Source organism: Macaca mulatta, chromosome 8 (assembly GCF_049350105.2).
Source record: "Macaca mulatta isolate MMU2019108-1 chromosome 8, T2T-MMU8v2.0, whole genome shotgun sequence".
NCBI lineage: Eukaryota > Metazoa > Chordata > Mammalia > Primates > Cercopithecidae > Macaca > Macaca mulatta.
In genome coordinates this window covers 44,565,251-44,587,259 of record NC_133413.1, presented here as the reverse complement: position 1 = coordinate 44,587,259, position 22,009 = coordinate 44,565,251, and the positions used below count along the sequence as shown (strand labels likewise).

Here is a 22,009-nt window from a genome sequence, read left to right as displayed (position 1 = left end):
TTTTTTTTTTCTGAGGCAGAGTCCTGCTCTGTCACCCAGGCTGGAGTGCAATGGCACGATCTCAGCTCACTGCAACCTTTGCCTCCTGGGTTCAAGCAGTTCTCTTGCCTCAGCCTCCTGAGTAGCTGGGATTACAGGCGCCCACTACCACGCCCAGCTAATTTTTTGTATCTTTAGAAGAGACAGGGTCTCACCATGCTGGCTAGGCTGGTCTTGAACTCCTGACCTCGTGATCCGCCCGCCTCGGCCTCCCATGTGCTGGGATTATAGTCCTGAGCCACTGCGCCCGGCCAGGTGCATCTTCATTTTCTCTGGGGGGAAGAAAGAGGTGTGGGTGAACACCTTCACTCATCAGTCAGATATTCAATGAATCGAGTACTGTTCCCAGTGAGATTGTGGGGGGACAGTTCCTAGGACATCAGCATGTCCTGGCTGCCAAGTAGTTCCAACTGAGTTGAGTCCCAAAGCTCTCCTGCACACCATGTGAGTGTAGACGTGCACAACGCCACATCACGATGGAATAGTAGGTGTTAAAATTTGGTTACTTGGCAAGTTGAATGCCTTAAAAGAAGAAGGAGTCTTCTTACTTCCTTAGAAGGGATAGAGCCAGATAAAAAGGATTTTCTGAGACTGTAGACTATGTTGGACAAGGCAGGAAAACTGGTGGTCATCAAGAGAAAGAGAGTGACTTTTTTTTTTTTTTTTTTGAGATGGAGTCTCACTCTGTCACCCAGGCTGGAGTGCAGTGGCACGATCTCGGCTCACTGCGACCTCTGCCTTCCACGTTCAAGCGATTCTCCTGCCTCAGCCTCCCAAGTAGGTGGGATTACAGGTGCCTGCCACCATGCCCAGCTAATTTTTTTTTTTTTTTTTTTGAGACAAAGTCGCACTCTGTTGCCCAAGCTGCAGTGCAGTGGTGGGATCTCGGCTCACTGCAACCTACACCTCCCTGGTTTAAGCGATTCTCCCGCCTTAGCCTTCTGAGTAGCTGAGACTACAGGCATGTGCCACCGTGCCTGGCTAATTTTATTTTAGTAGAGACGGGGTTTCACTGTTGGCCAGGCTGGTCTTGAACTCCTAACCTCGTGAGTCGCCCGCCTCAGCCTCCCAAAGTTCTGGGATTACAGGCGTGGGTCACCGTGCCCGGCCAATTTTTGTATTTTTGATAGAGACGGGGTTTCGCCATGTTGGCCAGGCTGATCTCTAACCCCTGACTTCAGGTGATCTGCCCGTCTTGGCCTCCCAAAGTGCTGGGATTATAGGCGTGAGCCACCACACTAGCCTGAAAGAGGGTGACTTTTATAAGAGGAAGAAGAGAGTGGATCTCAACTTAAAAACTTGAATTGCATTTATTTCCCTCTTTTTTATCTTTTTTTTGTTTACTTGTTTTTTGCTTATTTGTTTTTATCTTTACTCTGAAGACTAAAAGCAAAAGTAAGAGAGATGAATGTAGTTAACATAGGTGTTAGGAGTTATGAAAGAGCTCATTTGTTATAAAGGTTTTTAAAAGAGTGATTGCCTGAGACCTGACTTGAAATTAAAGTGGCAGCTGTCAGAGGAAGAGGGAATCACTGGGATGTTCTGTCACTTTCTGCCTTGGCTGCTGTGTGGTTAAGTGTCCCTAGGGACTTAGAGGGCAGAGCGCCTGGCAACGCACCTCCTTCTCTTGGGCCTGATTTTTGCCACCTCTGCTTTTTTTTACATTTGTTTGGTTTCCCCCTAATCTTTAAGCATAGTGTCTTCAGGCCCGTGAGGCATGTCAGCAACAATTAAGTAAATCCAGAGTTTTGGGGTTTTTTGTTTTTGTTTTTGAAACGGAGTCTCACTCTGTCTCTCAGGCTGGAGTACAGTGGCAGGATCTTGGCTCACTGCAACCTCCACCTCCCGGGTTCAAACAATTCTCCCGCCTCAGCCTCCTGAGAAGCTGAGATTACAGGTGGATGCCACCATGCCCGGCTAATTTTTGTATTTTCAGTACAGACAGGGTTTCACCATTTTGGCCAGGCTGGTCTTGAACTCCTGACCTCAAGTGACCCACCCACCTGGGCCTCTCAAAGTGTTGGGATTGCAGACATGAGCCACCACACCCAGCCAAAATCCAGAGTTTTTACTTGAAGAGAAAAGACTCAAAAGCCTCATCCAGAAGAAATGTCTCCTGGTCAGATATAAAAGCCTGACAGTATCATACTATTAACTATTATAATGATAATTTTTTAAGTTTATATTTGTATTGTATTCTGAGAAGAAGTTATCCTCAGCGAGCAGTGGTATAAGAAAGCTTCTGTTTTCTATGTCCCCACTAACTAGTAAGCAGTGAACTTCTAAGAACTCAAGCAATCAAATTGAATCCAGCTTTGTAAGACCAATACAGATATAAAAGTATATTTTTCTAACAGCAAATCCTGTTTTTTTTTTTTTTATTTGCACATGGTAGAATTTGCTTTTTCTGGTATACAGTTTTGTGAGTTTGTACACATGCACAGATTTTTGTGACCACCACCACAAACAGGATACACAATAACTTCAGCTCCCTGAAGACCCCTCTTGAGCTGCCCCTTTATTCAGACCCTGCCTTCAACCCTTACTCCCTGAACTGTGGAAGGAGTCTTCGAGCCACACACAGCCGTGGTCAAGGGTGAAACTTTGCAGGCTACGGGGGCTTAAGCGCAACCTCTGGCCACTAAGTGGCTTGTGCTGTCCCACAAGTAATCCCTAGCAAATTGCACTAAAATATAAAAACAAGGGGAAAATCTGAGCGGGGCTGGCAGCTGCACACTGTAGGGGAATAGACTTCAGAGAATCATTAATAGTTCAACCAAGTACCCACACAATCAAGTGACAGCTGCAGGCCTCTGGGAAGTGGGAGTATGAGTGAGCAGAATTGTTATAGTTTATTATTTAAAAGATCCAGTTTTCAATGAAAAATTATAAGACATGTAAAGAAACTAGCTCGTGTGAAACACACACAGGGCGGGTTGGGGGGCAGACAGTGGAGACGGCTTTTGAGGGGGCCCAGATACTGAACTTAACAGACAGTCTTCAGAGCAGCCATTACACATACGTTCACAGACTAAAGGAAACCATGTTTAAATAATGAAAAGAAGGTATGCTGGCAGACTCATCAAATAGAGAATATTCATGAAGAGATAGAAATTATAAAATAAAAAAAGAATCTGGCCGGGCGCGGTGGCTCATGCCTGTAATCCCAGCACTTTGGGAGGCCGAGGCAGGCGGATCCTGAGGTCAGGAGTTCGAGACCAGCCTGACCAACATGGTGAAACCCTGTCTCTACTGAAAAGACAAAAATGAGCCAGGTGTGGTGGCACGCACCTTAATCCCAGCTACTTGAGAGGCTGAGGCAGGAGAATCACTTGAACTCGGGAGGTGGAGGTTGCAGTGAGCTGAGATTGTGCCACTGCACTCCAGCCTGGGAAACAAAGCGAGACTCTGTCTCAAAACACAACAACAACAAAAACCATTTGGAGACACCAAAAGCACAAGGCAACAAAAGTAGGAATATTGGACTATATCAAAATTAAAAGCTTATGTGTATCAAACGATACCACAGAGTGAAAAGGCAACCTTTCAAATGGGAGAAAATATTTACAAATTTATACCTAATAAGGACCCAGAATACATAAAGAACTCCTACAACTCGGCCAGGCGTGGTGGCTCACGCTTGTAGTCCCAGCACTTTGGGAGGCCGAAGTGGGTGTATCACCTGAAGTCAGGAGTTTGAGACCAGCTTGGCCAACATGGCAAAACTCTGTCTCTACTAAAAATGCAAAATTAGCTGGCCATGGTAGCAGATGCCTGTAATCCCACCTACTTGGGAGCTGAGGCAGGAGAATTCCTTGAACCTAGGAGGCGGAGGTTGTTGTGAGCCGAGATTGCGCCATTGCATTCCAATCTGGGAGACGGAGCAAGACTCCGTCTCAAAAAAAAAAAAAAAAAGAACTCCTATAAGTCAAAAACAAAAAGCAAATGACCTGATTTTTTAAATGGGCACAGGACTTTAATAGACATTTCCCCAAAGAAGACAATACAGACGACCAATAAGCATGTGAAAAGATGCCCAATATCACAAATTATTTGGGAAATGAAAATCAAACCGCAGTGAGATACCACCTCCACCCATTAGGATGGCTATCATATAAAAAGATAAAACCTACAGAAGATAACAGGTGTTGATGAGGGTAATGAGAAATTGGAACCCTTGTACACTATTGGTGAGAATACTAAATGGTGAGGCTGCTGTCAAAAACAGTATGACAGTTCCTCAAAAACTTAAACTTAGAATTACCACATCCAGCAATTCCACTTCTGGGTATGTATCCAAAAGGACTGAAAGTCTGGTCTCGGAGAGATATTTGTATACCCATTTTAATAGCAGTGTTCGTCTGTAATCCCAGCACTTTGGGAGGCTGAGACAGGCGGATCACGAGGTCAGGAGTTCGAGACCAGCCTGACCAACGTGCTGACACCCCGTCTCTACTAAAAATACCAAAAAAAAAAAAAAAAAAATGGCCGGGCGTGGTGGCGTGCGCCTGTACTCCTAGCTACTCAGAATTGCTTGAACCCAGGAGGCGGAGGTTGCAGTGAGCCAAGATCAACCCACTGTACTCCAGCCTGGGCGACAGAGGGAGACTCTGTCTCAAAAAAAAAAAAAAAAAAAGCAGTGTTATTCACGGTCGCCAAAAGTCGCAGCACAAATGCCCGCTGATGGATGAATAGATAAACACAGTGTGGTCTACATCTACAAGGAAATATTGCTCGGTCTCAAAAAGGAAGGAAATCCTCATACATGCTGCAACGTGGATGAACCCTAAGTGAAATAAACTAGTCACAAAAGGACAAATGCTGTGTCGTTCCACTCATCTGAGGTCCTTAGGCAGTGAGATTCATAGAGGCCGAGGTTGGAATGTTGGTGGCTAGGGGTTGGGGAAAGGCGAGAATGGCAACTCATTGTTTAATGGGTACAGAGTTTCAGTTTTGAAAATGAAAGGAGTTCTGTGGCTGGATGGTGGCAGTGGTTGCACAGCAATGTGAATATACCTAATGCCACTGAACCATACACTTTCAAATGGTTAAGATGGTAAATGTTATGCAATGTATATTTTACCACAATTTAAAAACATTTTTTAAAAGAAACTCTGCAGTTGAAAAGTATGATAACCAAGATGAAAAATTCGCTAGAGAGGTTCTGCAGTAAATTAGAGTTGTCAGAAGAAAGAGATGTTGCTGTAAGGAATGAAGCAATAGAGATGTTGCTGTAAGGAATGAAGCAATAGAGATGTTGCTGTAAGGAATGAAGAAAAATGAACAGAGCCAGAGAAATGTGGGCCACCATTCAGTGCATCAGCGGGAGAACCAACAGAGAAGGTGCAGAAAACAATATTTCAACACTTAAAAATAATCATGGCCAGGCGCGGTGGCTCACGCCTATAATCCCAACACTTTGGGAGGCCAAGGTGGGTGGATCACTTGAGGTCAGGAGTTCCAGACCAGCCTGGCTAACATAGTGAAACCCTGTTTCTACAAAAATACAAAAATTAGCCCGACGTCGTGGCACATGTCTGTAATCCCAGCTGCCCAGGAGGCTGAGGCAGGAGAATCGCTTGAACCCAGGAGGTGGAGGTTGTAGTGGGCTGAGATCATACCATTGCACTCCAGCCTGGGCGACAGAGCAAGACTCTGTCTCAAAAAGATAAAAAATAAAAATGTTCTGTAGTAATTTAACTTCCCAAATTTGATGAAGAACACTAATGTACACATCCAGACAGCTTAGCCAAATTCAGTTAGGATAGACACAGACATACTGCAGTCAGAAATTTAAGAGACAAAGAAAAACTCTTGGAACCCGCAAGAGAGAAGTGACTGTCAAGTCCAGTGTAACTCAAGGAAGATGGACAGCTGACTTCCATCAGAGGCAGTGAGACTGGGAGGCAGTGGATGACATATTAAAGTGCTGAAAGAATCCTACATCCAGGCCGGGTGCAGTGGCTCAAGCCTGTAATCCCAGCACTTTGGGAGGCCGAGGCGGGTGGATCACGAGGTCAGGAGATCGAGACTATCCTGGCTAACATGGTGAAACCCCGTCTCTACTAAAAATACAAAAAACTAGCCAGGCGTGGTGGCAGGCGCCTGTAGTCTCAGCTACTTGGGAGGCTGAGGCGGGAGAATGGCGTGAACCTGGGAGGCGGAGCTTGCAGTGAGCCGAGATCACGCCACTGCACTCCAGCCTGGGAGACACAGCGAGACTCCGTCTCAAAAAAAAAAAAAAAAAAAATCCTACATCCAGCAAAACTGTCTTTCAAAAGTAAGACAAAATAAAAACACTGCCACACAAATAACTAGCAGACCTACCTCACTAGAGGAAGGCAGATGCGGCAGCTCATGCCTGGAATCCCAGTATTGTGGGAGGCCAAGGCCAGAGGATCGCTTGAGCCCAGGAGCTCTAGGCCAGCCTGGACAACATAGTGAAACCCCATCTGTACCAAAAAAACCAGCGAGGCACATTGGCACACACCTGTAGTCCCACCTAGTTGGGAGGCTGAGGCAGGAGGATCAAGGCTGCAGTGAGCCATGATCATCATGATCGTGCCACTGCACTCCAACCTGGGTGTCAAAAAAGAAAAAAGTAAATAAAAATACTAAAGGAGGTTCTTTAGGCTGAAAGGAAGTGACACTAGACAGTGATTTGAGTCCACACATACACACACACAGCTCTGCTAAAGATAAGTAGTTAATGATAAAAGACAATATAATTACATATTCCTTTTTCTTTCTTAACTAATTTAAAATATCATGAAAGAGCACCTTCTGTCTGGTTGCCCTCCAGTCTATAAGAAAGTTGTATGCTGTTCTTGAAACAATCTCTCTAGACTCAAGTTTTCTTTTCTTTTCTTTTCTTTTTTTTTTTGAGACTGAGTCTTGCTGTCGCCAGGCTGGAGTGCAGCAGCATGATCTCGGCTCACTGCAACCTCTGCCTCCCAGGTTCAAGTGATTCTCCTGCCTCAGCCTCTCGAGTGACTGGGATTACAGGCATGCGCCACGCCACCATGCCCAGCCAATTTTTCTATTTTTAGTGGAGATGAGGTTTTACCATGTTGGGCAGGATGGTCTCAATCTCTTGATCTTGTGATCTGCCCGCCTTGACCTCCCAAAGTGCTAGGATTACAGGTGTGAGCCACCGCATCTGGCCTTTTTTTTTTTTTTTTTTGAGATGAGTTTTGTTCTTGTCGCCCAGGCTGGAATGCAGTGACACAGTCTCGGCTCACTGCAACCTCTGCCTCCCAGGTTCAAGCGATTCTCCTGCCTCAACCTCCTGAGTAGCTGGGATTACAGGTGCCTGCCACTACACCTGGCTAATTTTTGTATTTTTAGTAAAGATGAGGTTTCACCATGTTGGCCAGGCTGGTCTCGAACTCCTGACCTCAGGCGATTCACCCGCCTTGACTTCCCAAAGTGCTGGAATTACAGGCGTGAGCCACTGCGTTCGGCCTAGCCCCAAGTTTTCTGAAGGAAAAATGCAGGCACAGGGAGCTTGACAAGCTCCCCTTTTTTTGGAGGGGGGTGCTTTCTGGGTCTTTTATTTGTATGCATTGGGTCCATCACCCCATGAGTGTACCTAGGGAAATCAGCTGACCTCCCTGAACATTCCATGCAGTGAGAGAAGCGGTGAGGAAATAAATGAGTGACTCTGATGCCTGGTCATCTCAGCCCCCCTTTACAGGCACAGTGGGTGGGAGAAGGGAAGGGCTGTGATTGTCCTGACCTCTGGGGAAGGAGGAAAGGTAGGCTGGAGGCTGGGCTGTTAGCACCTCCCACCCACAGTTTCGAGGGCTCACTCCGGGCCTAGGTTTGCCAGGGTGCCCTTTGGTCCAAATGCAGGCCTTGTGCTTAGTCCTGTGCCCTGTTTCACTCTTGGCCTGGAGGCATTTTTGTACTGCTGATGTCTCAGGGCCAGCTGTGTGGCCGAGATGCTTAGTGGCTGCATGTAGACCAGCAAGCAGAGCACCCGGCTGGCTGAATGCCCTGGGGGTCTGGAAGGCCAGACCCAAGCGCTCCTGCATGATCTGGGAGCAGCCTTTAGCTGCCTGGCTGCCCTCCCAAGTCAGGCTCTCTTGGATCATGGTGGCTGCCAGCCATAGACCACACCCACCCACACTTCATCAGACTGCACACTGTATCTGTCAGGGGACACCGTGGGACTACACCCCATTCTGCCCCCATGGCCTCTCCTGCAAAGCTCGAAGATAGCTTGGAAAGCACAGAGTGCAAGAGAGATGATCTTTATCGTGCATAAGGAATTAAGAGCCATGAGCATTCTCAGAGTGAGGAAATAGTTTTCAAAGAAATCTTATAAAATGTCTTTTCTGTATTGTGTTTTTTAACTGTCATCCCACGGTTTTGTGAAGGTATTAATAATATCAAACCAGTGTTCATGGTTTCTTAATTTAGTAAAAAGATTTCACTCTTAGTAGTCTCCACAGAAGATGAGAGGAGCTGCTAAATTTCTACCTGACTTACCGATCAAATGAACGTTCTTGGGACTATATTGCCTTGTTTAGCCTGTTTATACTGCCAATTTAGCAAGTTATTAGTGGAGTGGAATCAGGTTTTCAGATTTCTGATGAAGCACTTCAGAGACTTGAACAGATTCTTCCAAATCTGTTGGGAGAATGGCAAAGAGGAAGAGGCTGCCTAGATCAACTTAATAATCATTTGTCCTCTGTTGCTTTTTCTGCTGGCTAAGAACAATTGCTTAAGAATCTCTGGAATGATAACAAGAAATATGGGGCTGTAAGTTGAGCATGGAAAGGAGTTAAGATAATTTCATTTGTCAGCTCCTCTGTTTATATTAATGTTGCATTAATGGAAAGAATATGCGGTCTTACCAGGAACAAAAAGTTTTATAAGTACCATCCATATTTTTATTGAACCTCTAATAGAATCAAAACAAAGTTAGCAAATAAACATGTAAGAGCCATATCTATTTTCATACATGGTTCCATTTTAAACTGTCGCTGAAGGGAAAGTATTTCCCTAATATAGCTCTTGGAACTTAGCCAAACAGTCCAACATTTCAGGGCACAGAATTGGAACCAGTGATCCTAGGTTTGTCATTTGATAGAAGTTTCGTATGTTAAGCAATTTGCTCACGAATATCTCCCTATTTTTGGTTATGAGTGAAGAAAATATCTAGAATATCTGGGAGGGCGAGGAATCCATCTATGGTACATATGGAAAGGAAGAAAGGAGAAAATGTTGAAGAGCCTTTTCTATGTTAGAGAGTGGGAATAAATTCATAAAGCTTGGCTGTTCTTGTCCCTTGCTTCCAGACAGTAGCGTGCCTCAGACTCTCCAGCAAGGCGATGATCTACTTTAAAAGTCTCTACTGCTGGGGAGTCCACATTTCCAGTGGGAGCTCACTTCGGTGGGCTGCAACCTATTCTGTTATAAATGTGTTTCTCCTATCCAAATACAGTTTGTTTGTTTGTTTGTTTTTAAGATGGAGTTTTGCTCTTGTCACCCAGGCTGGAGTGCAGTGGCATGATCTCGCCTCACTGCAACCTCTGCCTCCTGGGTTCAACCAATTCCTCTACCTCAACCTCCCTGGTAGCTGAGATTATAGGCACCCGCCACCCTGCCCGGCTAATTTTTGTATTTTTAGTAGAGACGGAGTCTCACCATGTTGGCCAGGGTGGTCTCAAACTCCTGACCTGAAGTGATCCACCCACCTTGGCCTCCCAAAGTGCTGGGATTACAGGCGTGAGCCACCGTGCCCGACCCAATTTTTTTTTTTTTTTTTTTTTTTAAAGAGACTGAGTTTCACTCTTGTTGCCCAGGCTGGAGTGCAATGGCACAATCTCAGCTCACTGCAACCTCTGCCTCCCAGGTTCAAGTGATTCTCCTGCCTCAGTCCCCTGAGTAGCTGGGATTACAGGGGCCCGCCACCACGCCTGGCTAATTTTTTGTATTTTCAGTAGAGATGAATTTTCACCATGTAGAGAGATTTCCACTGTGTTGGCCAGGCTGGTCTCGAACCCCTGACCTCAGGTGATCCACTTGCTTTGGCCTCCCAAAGTGCTGGGATTACAGGCATGAGCCACTGTGCCCAGCCAAATACAGTTTTGTTTTTTTTAAGACAGGGTCCTACTCTGTCGTCCAGGCTGAGTGCAGTGACAACACTCCAGTCTCACTGTAACCTCGACCTCCCAGGCTCAGGTGATCTTCCCATCTCAGCCTCCTGGGTAGGTAGGTAATTTTTGTATTTTTAGTAGGGATGGGGTTTCGCCATGATGTCCAGGCTGGTCTCAAACTCCTGGGCTCAAGTGATCCGCCCACCTTGACCTCCCAAACTACTGGGATTGCAGGCATGAACCACCTTGCCCAGCCTAAATAATAGTCTTTTTTCTTACATGAAAGACTGTTTCCTTGTGCTGTGTCCTCAAATTAGATAAAGAGAGGCTGATATATTTCCTAATAATAACTTTTTCATTGACTCATTGAATTATAAATGTAAAAGGAAAATGACAAATAAAATCTTATAATTACCTGTCATACGGTCATTCAGATTCCATTTGAACGTCACCAAGGATGGCACTTAGATATCCTGAGGCAGCCTTTCCACTAAAAAAGAAAATATTTTCCTTGTAAGTCATGTCGGACCTTGGAAATCTTTTCCTCTTCAGGCCAAATCATCCTAACTCCTCTGACTTTATCTCATTTTAATTATTTTTTGCTGTTTATTTCCTTTTCCTTTAAAAATATATGCACTTAGATTTATTTATTGTAGATTTATGCAATGCCTTCCCAGAGAATAAGAGGCTGTGTGGAAAACATCTAAATATCACAGAAGCTTTAGGGCTGGGAAGAAACTTCCCTGTAGGAATGAGAAGAATGCAGAGGGAGCGTGGATGGAGCAGGAATGAGACCTGGAAGGAAAAAGGGCAGGGAAGGCTGAACCCTCAGGGTCCGAAGCAGGAATCTTAGCTAGAGAACCAAATGGCAAAGTAAGTCTGTTCATGTTCCATAAGTCCACGAAGGCCGTTGACTGCACTGCTCGAGACAGGGTCAGAATTTTCCACCCCTCCCCACAGGACAATCCTGTGGCTCACAGTTTCAGGCTAAACGGCCTCTTCCTGGCCCTGTGGTCTCTGGTTGATGTAGAATAATAGACTTGGACAGGACCAGAAGATGTCATCTGATATTGACAATTTTGAAGGGTGAGGGCCCGGCAGCATTCTTGTGAGTCCATTCTCTTTATTAGCCTCCCTCCTTCCCATGTCTCTCCCTGCCCACCCCTAGCTTAGGCCAGGAACCCAGGGAGCCTCAGCACCCAGAGTTGAACCTCGTATCATCAGGGCCTGGCAAGTGTCAGCCAGGAGCATCACTTCCTAGTTTCTCAGCATTGCTTTCATTTCAGTGCCTCCTACTGTGGTGTGGTGTGGTGTGGACTCATGGGAAGGAGATAGTGCATTTAGGGACTCATTGTTTAAATCTACTTTCAGTGATGCAGCCACATCTTTAAAATGACCAAAATTGGACTCGATTACTGCTAAAGTCCCTTCATACCCTAATGTTCTATGATCTTCTAACTCTGTAAACCAAAACAGGAATAAAAGCGTAATTATAGGTTGCTTCTTGTAAGCATTAGCTTCAAACAGTTTCAGGAGAAAAGAGGCCAGCAGAGTCCTTGGCATCATCGAGATATTTTCTATTCAGTTCAGTCCTGAGGGCCAAACCTCAAGAGAAGCATAAGGAGGATGAGGGAAGAACTGAGAAAGACTCTTTGTGACTGATCGTGGGCCCTTTGGAATATAAATTGAATACAGGGCTGGGCACAGTGGCTCACGTCTGTAATCCCAGCACTTTGGGAGGCTGAGGCAGGAGAATCAGTTGAGCCCAGGAGTTTGAGACCAGCCTGGGCAACATAGTGAGACCTTGTCTCTACCAAAAAGAAAACAAAATTATCCAAGCATGATGGCGTGTGCCCATAGTCCCAGCTACTAGAGAGGCTGAGGTAGAAGGATTGCTTGAGCCCAGGAGTTTGAGACCAGCCTGGGCAACATAGGGAGACCCCTCCAACCTGTAAAAAAATAAAATAAAAATTACTGGGTGTGGTGGCGCTTGCCTCTAGTCCCAGCTACTCAGGAGGCTGAGACAGGAGGATTACTTGATCCCAAGAGCTTAAGGCTGCAGTGAGCCATGATCGTGCCACTGCACTCCAGCCTAGACAATAGACTGAGACTCTGCCTCAAAAATAAAAACAAAGGAATAAATAAATAATTGGAATATAGTAGAAGACGCCACACCATGCAGAGACCTTTTTACTAAGCGCTCCAATACTAAAGGATATTCTTGATGGTGAAAAAGATAAATAAAGAGAATACAAAATGTGTTTTACGTTTTACATCGTAGGTAGTAAGCCTGGAGAAAAATTGAGGCCCTGGCTGAAAACATAAATAGATTAATGGTGAATTCATTTTGTTTATTTAAGAAAACTAAGCCTATTTTTGTGATATGTTCCTAACTTTTTTTTTTTTTTTTTGAGACAGAGTCTTGCTCTGTCACCCAGGCTGGAGTGCAGTGGCGCGATCTCGGCTCACTGCAAGCTCCGTCTCCTGGGTTCACGCCATTCTCCTGCCTCAGCCTCCCGAGTACCTGGGACTACAGGTGCCTGCCACCACGCCCGGCTAATTTTTTGTATTTTTAGTAGAGACGGGGTTTCACCGTGTTTGCCAGGATGGTCTCGATTTCCTGACCTCGTGATCCACTCGCCTCGGCCTCCCAAAGTGCTGGGATTACAGGCGTGATGTTCCTAACTTTTTTTAAAAAAATGTAGTGTTTTGAAGGGTCTTCCAGTGATAAAGTGGTCATTGCACATCGTAGAAAATTTTGGATAACGTCAAAAAAATAAAAAGAGACCTAGAGAGAAGTGCAATTAACCTGTGGGCTTATTTCCTGAAACTCTTAGCCCACACTCTCTTAAACACAGCGGAGGCCATGTGGCTGATGTCATTGTGTGTTCCCATGTTTCCCCTAGGATCACCATGTTCCAGTGTCATGAAAATCTCTCAAGTTACATCATTGCAGTGGCTACCTAATATTTCATCTTTTAGAAGAAGTTGCCTTAGCCACACCCCTGACTGGGAACATTTAGATGTTTCTTCTTTTTTATGATCATAATAAATGACACTATATTCCACGTCTGCATTATTTGCCCACATTTCAAAGTCTTTGCCTATTTTCTTGAGCAGTTGAGGCTGATGTCATGAAGAGCACCCATACCCCACTGAGTGCTCCTCATTCACAGTAGGGCCCTGGAGTTGCCGTACATCTGACCTGGTCAGTGGACAAGAACCATTTTCTTTTCTTTTCTTTTTTTTTTTTTTTTTCCCAGACAAGGTCTCACTCTGTCACCCAGGCTGGAGTACAGTGATTCAATCTCAGGTCGCTGCAACCTCTGCCTCCCGGGTTCAAGTGATGCTCCTGCCTCAGCCTCCCGAGTGGCTGGGATTACAGATGCACACTGCCATGCCGGCTAATTTTTGTATTTTTAGTAGAGGCAGGGTTTTGCTGTGTGGGCCAGGCTGGTCTTAAACTCCTGACCTCAAGTGATGGGCCCGCCTCGGGCCTCCCAAAGTGTTGAGATTACAGGCATGAGCCACTGCACCCAGCTAAGAGCCATTTCAGTAGGAAGATAGCTACTTTTTAAATTATTATTATTTTAAAGAACTGTATAAACCATTTCTAACTGTACTTAGGTAGATACCATTACAGAACCTCTCATCACAGATTCATGACAGTTACCCTTGCAGAACTGATTTCAGAGTTGACTTTGGGGTCACAGATTCAGAGTGACCCTGTGATTGTAGCTTGCCCACACTCAGACTTTCTCTGAGTGACGTCCTTGCAGGTCTTGGTCTATGAAGTGCCCAGAACTTCAGGTTTAAAGGATCTTCAGTCTGTGATTCCCCATGGGAATGATTTTCAGCTGAAATGTTTATATTTGCGTAAACTTAATACTAACAAATGGGTTTCTACCGTGAGATCCTCTAGAAGCCATCTGGAAGGCTTGTCTGTGGAAAGCCGGCTTTTCTTTTCCTTGTGGATTTGAAGAGAGGTCTGTAGGCTGGCTCTGGAGCAGGCCTTTCCTCTCTTCCCTGGTCCCGGAAGAGTCACGTCCCGAGCCCCTCTCTGTGGGCTTCATGTCTGCAGCACTAAGTCAGCGCCCCCTCGATCGGTCTCCTCGCTGCCATTGTTTCAAATGTGCTGTGACGTACATCACCCCTCCCTGAGTCCTTACTTGACTGAGTGAACTGGCTGGGTTTTCTGTGTCTCAGTGGAAGATTCCTTTTCTCATTGAAAAGAGAACCGTTTTTTTTCTTTCTTTTTTTCACTGTGTAATCTACATACCATCCTAGGGGACTTGGTGGAGGTGGGGGGCAATGCTTGCAATATAGATAAGGGAAAATATCAAAAGTGAACATTACCTTTTATGACCAGTATTTTTTCTGATCACTTTTTTTGAGGTAGACTGTATATACCTCAGTAAATAAAGCTCAGCAGTTGTGAGTGAACAGTTTCGTGAGTTTTGACAACACGTGCAGTAACACAGCTACCACCATACTCAAGGTGCACAGCAGAGCACTCCCTGTGTAGACATGGGTTGTTGTTTCTCTTGGGTAACTACACACCAGATTGGGGCTGCTGGGTCATGTGGTGAGTGTGCACTGCACTTTTAAGAAATTGCCAATAGTTGGCCAGGCGCAGTGGCTCACGCCTGTAATCCCAGCACTCTGGGAGGCCAAGGTGGGTGGATCACTTGAGGTCAGGAGTTCAAGACCAGCCTGGCCAACATGGTGAAACCCTGTCTCTACTAAAAGTACAAAAATTAGCCAGAGGAGGTAGTGCAGGCCTGGCTACTGGGGAGGCTGAGACAGGAGAATCACTTGAACCTGGGAGGCAAAGGTTGTAGTGAGCAGAGATCGCACCATTGCACTCCAGCCTGGGCGACAGAGTGAGACTACATCTCAAAAAAAAGAAAGAAAAGAAATTGCCAATTGGCTGGGGACGGTGGCTCATACCTGTAATCTCAGCCCTTTGGGAGGCCAAGGCGGGTGGATCACAAGGTCAAGAGATCGAGACCATCCTGGCCAACATGGTGAAACCCCGTCTCTACTAAAAATACAAAAATTAGCTGGGCGTGGTGGTGCGCACCTATGGTCCCAGCTACTCGGGAGGCTGAGGCAGGAGAATTGCTTGAACCCAGGAGGTGGAGATTGCAGTGAGCCGAGATCATGCCACTGTACTTTAGCCTGTGACAGGGCAAGGCTCCATCTCAAAAAGAAAAAAAGAAAAAAAAGAAAAACAAATTGCCAATAGCTTTCCAAAGTGTCTTTACCATGTTGAGTGGTTTTTTTCTTAGCACCCTTTTAGTGTTTCTCTTTGCCTCCCTTCTTCCCTTAAAAAGTCCCTGTCCAGGCTGGGTGCAGTGGCTCGTGCCTGTAATCCCAGCACTTTGGGAGGCCAACCGAGGCAGGCAGTTCACGAGGTCAGGAGTTCAAGACCAACCTGACCAACCCATATGGTGAAGCCTTGTCTCTACTAAAAATACAAAAATTAGCTGGGCATGGTGGGGCGTGCCTGTAATCCCAGCTACTTGGGAAGCTGAGACAGGAGAATTGTTTGAACCCGGGAGATGGAGGTTGCAGTGAGCCGAGATTGCGCCACTGCACTCCAGCCTGGGCCACAGAGCAAGACTCCATCTCAAAAAGAAAGAAAGTCCCTATCCCTCACAACGTGTGTCAGTCTTTAACCAAAAACAAGGTCAGAGTCTGCATGTTGAGGAAGAAGAGCAGGTCTAAGGGAGGAGGCTGGAGAAACCCACAGGACTGGGAAGAGAGTGGGGCACAGGGCTGCCTGAGAAAGATCCTTTCAGAAGGATTTGGGAACCTCTTGTTTGTTATTCTTCCTGTGACAACAGTGATGCCAGTAACTTCAAGTTGCTTGAGGCGAAACACTTCTGCGCAATTAAGTTTGATCCTCACAATAATTCTGTAAAGTGCATGCGCTGTCACTATCCCCATTTTATAGATGCCGCAATTCAAAAAGTGTGTGTGAGGTACCCAGGGTCAGCCACTAGAGAGGAACAGAACTGCGACAGGACCTTATGCTTCCTGACCTTCACCCCAGGGCTTTATCTGCTAAGAATGGTAATAGTCACCACGTATTGATTGCTGGAATTGAGCTTGGGCCTTCTTTGCATGTAACCGGTGGCGAGGCATCTGCCACAGTCTCCACGGTTCAGGTGAGTCATTGAGGTGACTTACCCAGGGTTGCATAGCCAGGAGCTGGCCGGACGGGAATGGACCTAGAGTCCCTGATTGCAGGTCCTGTGCTCATTGCCCTTCTCCACACAGGAGAAACAAATGCTCCTTTTGTAACCACAGAGAGGAAAGAAGGTGGCAAGCCTTTCTCCTTAGGCAGGTGCTTGCTGGACTTAAGCTGGTGGGCTGAGGGTGTGAGTGTGAAGGAGAAAAGCCGCGTTAAAGAGCATAGGCACAATTGTGGAAATGAGTTGTCTAAGACTGTTTAAGTAGGAGAGGGGATCTCTGGGCTGACACAGTGCCAAGGGGAACATCAAAGTGATTAACAACCTCCCCAAGCAGAACCAGGCCAGGGCGAAGCTGCCCGGGGGCTTGTGCCCGCCACTCTTCCCACCCACGGCGGTCCTGTGGTTCACCTGTGTGAGTTTCACGAGTTTTGACAACATGTACAGTAGTACAGCCACTGCCATATTCAAGGTGCACAGCAAGGGAATCGTCCATTAAGACACAGTAAACCGGCCGGGCACGGTGGCTCAAGCCTATAATCCCAGCACTTTGGGAGGCTGAGGCGGGCGAATCACGAGGTCAGGAGATCAAGACTATCCTGGCTAACATGGTGAAACCCCCGTCTCTACTGAAAAAACAAAAATTAGCTGGGCGTGGTGGCGGGCACCTATAGTCCCAGCTACTTGGGAGGCTGAGGCAGGAGAATGGTGTGAACCTGGGAGGCGGAGCTTGCAGTGAGCAGAGATCACGCCACTGCACTCCAGCGTGGGCGACAGAGTAAAACTTCATCTCAAAAAAAAAACAAAAAAAAACACACACAGTAAACCCGCCTGGTTCACCCATTGAAAAGCCCACCTGTGGTCAGACCCTATCCTAGCCCCAAAAAGCAAAACTGAAAACAATGTGAAAGAGAAGAAAAACCTACTTGGTATTTTTCAGTTCAGTTCCATAAACCATCTATCCTCTCTCCACCCCCATGTTTAATCCACCATCTGGTCCTGTTGGATTTTGCCACTGCAGTTCTCTTAAATCATGGTATTCCCTCCCACCCACCACCATCCACCCTGGTCCCAGATGCTTCGTCTCATGCCTAAGCCATGCAACGGGCTCCTGACTCATCCTCCATGTTTTTGCTTGCCTTCTATCCAATGTGGTCACCACACTGCAGCCAGAAGGATCTTCTGGGCCCTGGTGTGGTGGCTCACGCCTGTAATCCCAGCACTTTGGGAGGCCAAGTGGGGTGGATCACCTGAGGTCAGGAGTTCAAGATCAGCCTGGCCAACGTGGTGAAATGCCATCTCTACAAAAATACAAAAAAATTAGCCAGGCATGATGGCGGGTGCCTGTAATCCCAGCTACTCAGGAGGCTGAGGCAGGAGAATCTCTTGAACCCGGGAGGCAGAGGTTGTAGTGAGCCAAGATTGCGCCACTGCACTCCAGCCTGGGCGACAGAGTGAGACTCTGTTTTGTCTCAAAACAACAGAAAAATTCCTAAGTCTGGGCCGGGCATGGTGTCTCACACCTGTGATCCCAGCACTTTGGGAGGCCAAGGTAGGAGGATCACTTGAGGATAGGAGTTTGAGACCAGCCGTGGCAGCATAGGGCAACCCCCATCTCTACAAAAGATTTAAAAATTAGCAGGGTATGGTGGCACATGCCTGTAGTCCCAACTACTGAGAAGGCTGAGGCAGGAGGATCGCTTGAGCCTGGGAGGTTAAGGCTGCAGTGAGCCATGCTTGTGCCACTGCATTCCAGCCTGGGTGACAGAGCAAAAAAAAGAAAAGCCAAGTCTGGTCACGCCAGTACCCCTCTCTGATTAAAACCCTTCAGTGGCATCCCACTGTCCACATGGTGGCCAGTCTTTAACCAGACCCACCCGACCTTCATCCTGGTTCCTCTCACCCTGGCCTGCCTCCAGGCCCCTCCTTCCCACCATGAGAACCATCTGGAATGAGTGTTCCCCCCGCACCTCCCACACCAGGCCCAGCATGACTCTGGCCGTCTGAGGTCTCAGGTGAGCCTTTGCTGCCTGCTACACCACGTCCCACCGGCTGTGCTCTCACAACACTGTGTGGCACCATCTCCTACCTGCATAGTTCTTGTCACCAGTTTATAGACATTTATGTGTTGATATGATTAGTGTCTGTTTCCTTCACTGGACTTCCCAGATGTGCCAGGACCACATCCATTTTTGTTCATTGCCATATTTCACAGTCAGTAATTGAATATTGTTCATGTTTGCCCTATTGGCAAGGTAGCCCGGCAAACAAGATTTTATCAAGAATTTGTTTATATCTTGAGATAGATCATACTGGCCCCCAATTTTTAAAGTTTTGATTTTCATGTATAGATTTAGTGTGCCTGTCATATTAATAAAATACTCTTTCAGTGGAATGTTGTCTTTTGCCCTTAGAGTGGTCTTTTCATTTGTCTCACTTGGGATCTGAATCTCCAAAATTGCATAGGCTGAAAAATCTTAGAAATGATAACAACTATCAGTGTATATTTTCTGTTTCATTGTGTGCTTATAGCATTGCACATTGATGATGCTCAATATATTTGTATATTTGTTTATTATTTTCATTTGAAAAACATGTAACCACAGTATATAGTTTGGGGAGGAAAGGGAAAAAATTGTCTATAACCTTGCTGTTCAACCTCTGTTATAATTTTAGTATATATTCTTTGGTATTTTTATATGCATTATTATTTTTTATTTTTATTTTTTATTTTTGAGATGGAGTCTCGCTTTGTCACCCAGGCTGGAGTGCAGTGGCATGATCTTGGCTCACTGCAACCCCTGCCTCCCAAGTTCAAGCAATTCTCCTGCCTCAGCCTCCCGAGTGGCTGGGATTACAAGCATCTGCCACCAGGCCCAGCTAATTTTTGTAGTTTTAGTAAAGATGGGGTTTCACATGTTGGCCAGGCTGGTCTTGAACTCCTGACCTCAAGTGATTCAACCACCTCGGCCTCCCAAAGTTCTGAGATTACTGGCGTGAGCCGTCGCACCCAGCCTTTTATATGCATTTTCAACATTGCCATAATCACAGTGTACATAAAATTGTGTGTCCTGATTTTTCCCTTTAAATAATGTTATTGATGGGTCAGATTATTATATTGTATATGGTGTGGTATTTATTCAGTTCAACTCAAGCGTTTATATGCTTGATACCATTCAAAGAAAATATACAGTGCCTTGGCTCTCCAATAATAGAATACCATAATTACGAAGCTTGCAGTGACATTTTTACTTCATGGATGTATCTTGTGGCATCTCCTTTCCCTCTCAGAAGCAGGAACAGTGGCGTGGGGGAAGGGCTGCTCCTTCTGGGGTCAGGGGAGGCCTCTCTTACATTTGACATTTGAGCAGGCACCTGAATGCAGGGAGGAGGGAGCCGTGCAGCTGTGGGGGAAGATTCTTCCTGCAGAGGGATCCTCAGGTACAAAAGCCCTGAGATGAGAATGTGCCTGGTCTTTCCAAGGGATTGCAAGGGGACAGTGACACCAGGGCATCATGGGGGAGGGGAGAGGAGCTGAGGCCAGTGAGCTGCAAGGAGGCCTGAAGGGTCTTCCTGACCCTGGTGGGGCCTCTAACTTTTCCTCCTAGTGAGATGGGATAGTGGCATCGTGATAGGATTGCCTCATTCTCCCGGCTTCTGTGTTCCTCTCTGGGGCCCATCAGTTCCTGCCTTGGTCACCCTCCAGATAAGTGACCTCTCGCCAGGCCTGTAAACTCTACCAGACACATGCATGATAACATACTGTGTTCATTGCGTATGCATAAATGTGGAGGTGGGTCGTTGGCCACACCCAGTGGTATCACAGACTCAGATTTGGTTATTGCTGTTCCAGGAAACTGGGCACATTCCACATATTTGAAAAACCATGCAACTAAATTTCTCATTTCTTAATCTTTTGCTCATTTGAGGCAATTGTGCCTTGCTGAAAATAATGATCAAATATGTTTTTCCAATTGCATAAAACAATGTAACCTAGTAAGGATTACTATTAGTCTGTAGTTATTAAGCATGCTTCAACTCCTGACAGTTCTAGAAACCAGGTTTTTTTGTTGTTTTTGGTTGGGGGTGGTTATCCTAATTATAATCTTCCTTGAATTGCTTTATGGTTAGGTCCGTCACATGCCAAAGTTAGATCCCATTAGCAGGCTTAAAACATTTATTTCTGAAAGAACAAACTGTTACAGGTTGCTGAGTATAATTGATTTCTTTTGTTTCCTTTCTGCTACAGGAGGAGACATCACAGCTTTCCCAGATCAGGAGGAAAAATATGGAATGTGTTTTACCGCTGACTGAACACAACCAAATGAACTGTCCTGACAGTAGTTTGCAAACCAGCAGCTAGCAGTTTGTCCAGCCTCTAACATTGTCCAGCACTTTCCAGAGCAAACTCACTGTTTACAAGAACTCTTGGCCTTACGAAGTTTATAACCTCAAGCTTTGTTTATTTAAAATATTCCTGCAAAAGAAAAGTACCCGGCACCCACTTTCCAAAATGGCCATGGATGAGTATTTGTGGATGGTCATTTTGGGTTTCATCATAGCTTTCATCTTGGCCTTTTCTGTTGGTGCAAACGATGTTGCCAACTCCTTTGGTACGGCCGTGGGCTCTGGTGTGGTGACCTTGAGGCAGGCGTGCATTTTAGCTTCAATATTTGAAACCACCGGCTCCGTATTACTAGGAGCCAAAGTAGGAGAAACCATTCGCAAAGGTATCATTGACGTGAACCTGTACAACGAGACGGTGGAGACGCTCATGGCTGGGGAAGTTAGTGCCATGGTTGGTGAGTAGCCTCTTCTCTACGCCGATGGGACATCCGCCCACTGACCCGCTTCCCTACAGTACTTTGCCCATATCCATAAATGTGATTTTTGCTTTGGCTTTTCAAAAACTGGTTGGATGTTTCATATTTACTTTCTTATTTTTGCTTTCTGCATATTAATTTATGATTTTTAAAGTGTTTAAATATCAGGCAACCATTTATTTTCTCAACTTTTGAGCAAATTTGGTTGCTAAAATACATTTCAGCTAAGTGAATAATTTTCAGAAAATACAGAAAAAGATCTTGTAGAACAGCGCTTTATTATTTTAGAGTTCTTTGAAAGTTGTCTAAGTTTCCAGGAAGGTTGATTTAGATTTTTTTCTTAAGGTTTTTCATCAATTAGGAGGCAATGTTTTGAAAACTTGGATGTCAAAAATAATATTTATTAGTCTAACTTTTATATTCACAGTTTAAGTTCTAAAGAAGTTACCAAATAAATCTTAAGTGCGTGTGTTTCAAGAAATTCTGGTCTCTTACATTATTTGTCATCCTTTTGTCGACTTTTGTTTTGATTTTCTGATTCTACCTCTGGGAGCTCCATTTGGTATGTTTGTTTTGTTTTCTGGCCAAAAAATAATGTACGTGTTGCCTGGTGATAGCGTGACCTTTTATTGCAGTTTCAAGTTGTCTAGATGAAGTGTGGAGGTGTGTGAACTGTGTGAATAAGCAGAGTGGCTGGTTGGACAGAGTGATTTCCCCATGGCCTAGGCAGACACAGATCCCAGCCCTGTGGGTCCTCCCATCACCTCCCTCGCTACGACAGAAAAGAACCTTCCGGGCAGGCGTGTGTTAAGTGCAGCTGACAGGATTCTTTCTCTGCTTGCCT

General features: G+C 45.7%; 1 protein-coding gene across 36 annotated transcripts in view; it reads left to right on the top strand.

Moving 5' to 3' along the window:
* The window catches only part of SLC20A2 (solute carrier family 20 member 2), a 128,108-nt gene that overhangs the window by 50,295 nt on the left and 55,804 nt on the right, over positions 1–22,009 (top strand). For 33 of the 36 annotated variants that reach the window (XM_077942566.1, XM_077942550.1, XM_015145243.3 and 30 more), the window contains one exon: positions 20,592–21,144. Coding sequence is in view for 23 of the 36 variants with exons in the window: in XM_077942550.1 (XP_077798676.1) it covers positions 20,856–21,144 (289 nt within the window). In the remaining 13 variants the exon portion in view is untranslated. 36 annotated transcript variants of the gene reach the window in all.